General features: G+C 40.6%; 1 protein-coding gene across 1 annotated transcript in view; it reads left to right on the forward strand.

Moving 5' to 3' along the window:
- Positions 1-4,254: 4,254 nt before the first annotated feature.
- Positions 4,255-5,787, forward strand: part of LOC119414198 (transcription initiation factor IIB) — a 9,167-nt gene continuing 7,634 nt past the window's right edge. The window contains exons 1-2 of the mRNA XM_037681297.1: positions 4,255-4,325; positions 5,513-5,625. Of these exons, the coding sequence (XP_037537225.1) occupies positions 4,255-4,325; positions 5,513-5,625 (184 nt within the window). The remainder of the gene's footprint in view (positions 4,326-5,512; positions 5,626-5,787) is intronic.

The raw sequence follows: 5,787 nt of genomic DNA on the forward strand, positions 1-5,787 counted from the left end.
TAAAGCCTCTTCGTATTTCAATAATGTTTTAGAGAATGTTTTATGTAAAATATATGTATTCACCTTTATTTGTTTTGCCTACAGCTCCGTGCTGCTGGTGAAATGTTCCGCTGTGTGTTCGGGGACAGCAGTTAGCTCGCACTGGTTAACGTTACAGATACTGCTAGAAGTCTCGGTTTGTTTGTGTTGCCGCTCGGCTCCTAGCTTTATGCGTCCCAGTTTGGAATTTAGTCGCTCTTGGGTTGAAATTATAGTTCATTAAATGTTGGACTCTTGAACTAAGTTGTAGTTCGGCTGTAACCAGCCGTCTCTGAGCAGCTCTGGGTCATAAGCGTGAGTTTTACCATGTTTGGACAGAAATGTCTATTCAGTTTAAGGGTTTTAGTAGCGTTTCGCAGCTCTCATCACCGTCGGAGCTCGAATATCCGACGTCCAACGTAAAACTACTGCGGTGCTCTCCTCGTGAGGATGGATAAGATGTTGCCGTCTTTATTGTTGCACTAACCACGGCTCTTCCTCAACATTTTTCCTCCAACCAGTGTTGCCAGATAGAGTCGAGGTTTTCGAGTAAAAAAGAAAGTTAAAAACCGCCACATCACACAAAAACCCGCCCAACCAATTCAGAAAATCCACACATCACATTTCAGGATCTGGAATATACACACAAATTAAATGTTAAATATGAATATTTCTATATTTATCACCACAGTAATAGTGTTACACACATTAGTAGTTGTAAACACTCAAAATAGTACATATGTTGGTTTAGTGCTTACCTTTAACCTAAACATTTAAGGAGTAAACATTTTTAATAATCACTTTAAAAGTTACAAATGTTGTCTTTGGTACCGGTTTGTTTTCCAGATATATTGGTGTGTGTGAATGACAGGGATGACCTTAAAACACTTTGTAGCACGGTGCTTTATGAAGTTCAATCCATCATTTCCTCCTATCAGTTGACCAGCGGTTCTGCCACATTCAATATGGTGGATGCTCCGACTACCACTGCAACAGGTCTGCCCACTCAACGAGGTGTCTACAATTCTCACCAGTTCTCTGAACGCCCTGGCAGATGTCTGTAGCCGATCAGTGAAGAAAGTTTAGGGAAGCTTTGCTATGAAATAATGACGATTGTTTGAAATGTGTTTAAGAGGTTAACTCAAAAACCACCGATCTGACTCCATATCCACCCAAATTATCCCCACCCGCCCAAAGCAATTTTTACCCGCAAAATCAGAATGAAAACCACCCAACTGGCACTGCAGTAAACCGCCCAATCTGGCAACACTGTCTCCAGCTGCTCATGTTTCAGTTAATGCAACAGTACACGTAATGTAACCGGAAATACATGCGCCTACTTTAGAGTTGGGTGACCAAATTTTGTTGCCTTTTTGTGGCAGGAGCCTGTGATTAAATGTCAGTTATGTTCTTATGGACACGTTGGCTTTGTCAGAGGTATGTCTTCTGGTCAGGTCTGGATTGTTTACGTCTTAACATCTGCATGTTGACACCACCTGAGCCCGGTTCGACCAGTTTTATGCATCAGTCCGCCTGTTTGTCTTCTGGACCTCTAATGATGAGCTGTCACTCTGCAGGATGTTCTGTGGGACAATATTAGAACAAAAACGGGAAGTGAGAGTGAAAATAAACGCTGCATAGCAGTTGCGATTTTACTTTTTTTGAGCACCCCAAAATTTTAACCGCACCCCTGGAGGGAAAAAAGTGTGTGTGTGTGTGTGTGTGTGTGGGGGGGTGTCTGAGTTTGGGTTTTGTTTATTGCATTTATGATTCAATGCAATAAAATCAACACATTTAAAAGGTAACAACATATCATTGTAAAACTTGGTTTATTTGCATAATGACTAATTGCTGGATGCCCCTGAGCTTCTGGCTTTCAGTAAATGTGGTCCCCTAAGCCGTTTAGTTGAATAGTCCTGCTTTAGAGGGTGGAATACAGTTTATTCCATTTCCAAAACTTAAATTGAGTCTGGAAAAATGTAAAAGATGATAAAGCCCTGAGGCCGACCTCATGAGCAGCTGCACACAACAGTGATAAACAGGAAGTACTGCATGTTCATATATGTGAAGGTAACTGCAAGTATGCTTAATAGTTAAATTTAAGGTTATTGCTTAAAGCCAGTTGTGCTTTGTTTTGTGTGCTTTATATGTAGATATAGCTATGTTGCAACTTCTGGTTGCACAAGTTTAATCTTTGTTATAATCAATTAACACTAAACTGATTTTGTACAAAGCAATGTGTAATGTAAAGCAGAATGCTACATCTGTAGAATCTTGGCTAGTGCATCTGTATTGAGCGCCACTAGCGTAGCGCTATGTCTTGTTGTGCCGTGTTCTCTAAAATAGTTATTGAATCATTTACTTATGTGGGTAAACATAGATGTTTAACAATCTGTTAAAATACACCAGAATGCAAGAAATTAAATCTACTTTTTTCAAATTTTTCTGGGAGAGGACCCCACCCCCATATCATGAATGCTTCTGATGCGTTGTTCGACTAAGCCCCTCCATTTGCAACTGGGTTCTAGACTTCTTAACAGACCAGTCAGTGAGGATCCACAACTTCTCCTCCTCTACCATAACCCTCAGTACTGGCTCCCCTCAGGGATGTGTGCTGAGCCCTCTCCTGTTTACTCTGCTTACATAAGATTGTGCAGCTACCCATCCAGACCATCACATTAAGTTTGCAGATGATACAGCGGTGGTGGGATGCATCACAAACAGTGATGAGTCCAGCTATGGACAGGAGGTGGAACACCTGGAGAGCTGGTGCAGAGAGAATAACCTTCACAGCAATGTGAAGAAGACAAAGGAGATGATTGTGGACTTCAAGGAACAAACTCATCTACACCCCTCTGAATATAAGAGGATCTGTGTTGGAAGTGGTCTCCAGCTACAAATACTTGGGTGTACACATGAATGACAACTTCAGCTGGAGCAACAACACCACCAGCCTGATCAAGAAAGTTCATCAGAGACATTTCCTCAGGCGGCTGAGACGAGCTGATCTGGGAAGCTCAGTCCTCACCTCCTTCTACAGGTGTGAAGTGGAGAGCATCCTGTGCTCCAGCATCAACGTGTGGCATGGAGGCTGCACAGCTGCAGAAAGAGAAGCTTTGCAGAGAGTGGTGAAGGCTGCACAGAAGTCTGCTGGAGTCAGCCTCCCCACCATCACACATCTACACCTCCAGATGAAGGAAGAGGGCCACCTGCATCATGAAGGACCCCACTCACCCAGCACACACACTTTTTGCCCCACTCCCCTCAGGAAGGAGGTTAAGGAACATTAAATGTAAAACCACTAGACTGAGGAACAGCTTCTACCCTGCAGCTGTTAGACTTGTATCTAACCAGGATCAGCACTGTGAAAAATCACATGTTGCTGCTGATCTGTTTCATGTTGCTGCTGATCTGTTTCATGTTGCTGTGTTCATGCCTGCTCATCCACTCACACAGACTTATGCTCATGTTCGTGCTGCTGTTCGACATAATGTTTTTATGCTACTAGTGCTTCGTGTATTATTTAGCTGATGTTTTTCTTAGTTCATATCTTAAATCTTTTTACTGTTTTTGTTTTACATTTTATTGTTGGATGTAATTGGGACCCTGTGTACATAATTTTGTTCCACCACATGTACCACATGAGGTGCCAAGGACAAATGAATCTCGCTGACTATGACTGACTCTGATTGTCAGCACTGGGAGCTGAGCACCTCTAAAGGGCAGATTTAGAATCGCCCCTGCTGCATAGATTGTAGCAGTTTGTCCCATTCAACGTTTTTATTATTATTTTTTTTTTTTACAGAGAGTTCATTTCTAATAAATTAATTGAGTTTGTATTTCTGAATTTCTGATATAAGCAAATTTTAATCTTCAAAAACATATTTAATGGTTAATCTTTTTTTCTTTTTTACTGTGACTGTACTTTGCCAAGTCCAGCTTGTGAACGGAAGTTGCAAAGTAATCAGTCAAAATTAAGTATTTTTATTGAAATTTTTTTATGCATCAGAGCATAATTATAAAGAACTGGTTCTCATACGGCCTTCATTTTAGTTATAAGTGTAGATAATCTTGTACAGCTGACTAAAACACAATGATTACTGATCAGCATCGGTGTGACTTCCTCTATAAAAGCAGGAGTTTGAACAGTTTGCTCTTGTTAAAATATATCTATATATATGAAATATATCAGCAAAGACCTTAGAGAAGTAGGCGTTGCTGCCCTTTGATCTAGAGATGCACAGATTCGATACCATCATCAGTATCTGTACCGATATCGAAAAACTTCTGGGTTGGTTTGGGTATCGGTGACAATGTGACCGATCCATGACTGAGCAGATCTATTCACTCTAACTCTATGCTTTGTGCTCCGAGTGATGTCGCGTGCTAGCGTACTGACTGAACAAATTAAAGTTGTGTTGTTTTTACATGTTTGACCAAGCTTGCGAAGCTCTTGGTGTGTTTAATGTGCTGCTATGGTGCAGAGTTTTCAATAAATTTGTAATTCAGTACATTCATGTCTGCGTTTAAAAATAAATGTTTTAAGTTAATTCAGCTCTGGGGTTTGTAAGCTCAAACATCCAGGTAGACGACAAAAATGTCTAAATCATGTCATCTGGACTTGTTTCAGAAACGGGTCCAGATGACATGATTTAGCCATTTTCGTTAATTCAGCACTGTTTTTCTGGATCAGACTGGCATCGGATCGGTATCGGCCAACACAAAACGACAGATATCGGTATCAAATCGGAAGTGAGAAAAAGAAAAAGTGGCTCGTGCATCATTCCCTACTTTGATCTAGGAAGAATTAGAGGTAATTTTCAAACTGTAGTTCCTTATTCTACAATTAAACAAATTAGTCACAAGTGGAAAACGTTTAACACAGCTGAAATTTTTGGCGTTCCTCTCCCCAAGGTCTCCTAATGCTAAAGAGAAGAAAACAAAAAACAGTAGATGAGTTAGAGCTTCATTGCAGACCCTGCAGGTCTGTTAGCAGGTTAAAGTTCATGACAGCACAGTTTTAAAAAGACGAGGAGAGCTTGATTGCAGGAGAAAGTTTATTTTAGACTAAAGCAAAGGTGTTACCTATAATGCACGTGCCACATTAGTTCAAAACTAAACGCAGTATATACAGCATTACTGACAGATCATACCAGTTGTCAAGCATGGAGGTGGAGTGCTGATGGTTTGAGCTTATTTTGCAGTCAAAATCATTGTGAGCCAAAATAACTCTATCGTGATGTCAGAAACTGGTAAGGTCATACAGAAAATGCTGCTGAAGGTGGTTTAGAGCTGTCTGGTTATTTACTAAGGTACTTAAATTATATTGAGATCCTGAAAAAATCAGTGTTTTTTTGTAAAAGCATAGGAGGATTGACTGACTTATGCTTTTCCTTTTTCCTCTAATTTTTGCCTATTTTATTTTTTGCCTGTTTTCATTTATTATTATTTTTACTTTTGTGTTAATAAATCATCTTATCGTTTGTTTTTGCAGCGGAGAACCTTTGGCCCTACCCAAGGTGCAGTGTCCAAACCACCCTGATGCCATTCTGGTGGAGGACTACAGAGCAGGAGACATGATTTGTCCTGAATGTGGCCTTGTTGTAGGTGAGACAAAAAAAATCACATTTACACGTTTGCGTCTCACGTCTGTTGATGAACGTGTTTTCTTTAGTTCCCCATTTGTGTGATGTTGACCCCATCCAGATGGACTGATGGTGTCACTGACTGGTCACACATCACGCTGTAGTACGAGTACTGAAGGATTGT

This window comes from Nematolebias whitei, chromosome 9 (assembly GCF_014905685.2).
Source record: "Nematolebias whitei isolate Nwh7 chromosome 9, NemWhi1, whole genome shotgun sequence".
In the NCBI taxonomy this organism is placed as follows: Eukaryota; Metazoa; Chordata; class Actinopteri; order Cyprinodontiformes; family Rivulidae; genus Nematolebias; species Nematolebias whitei.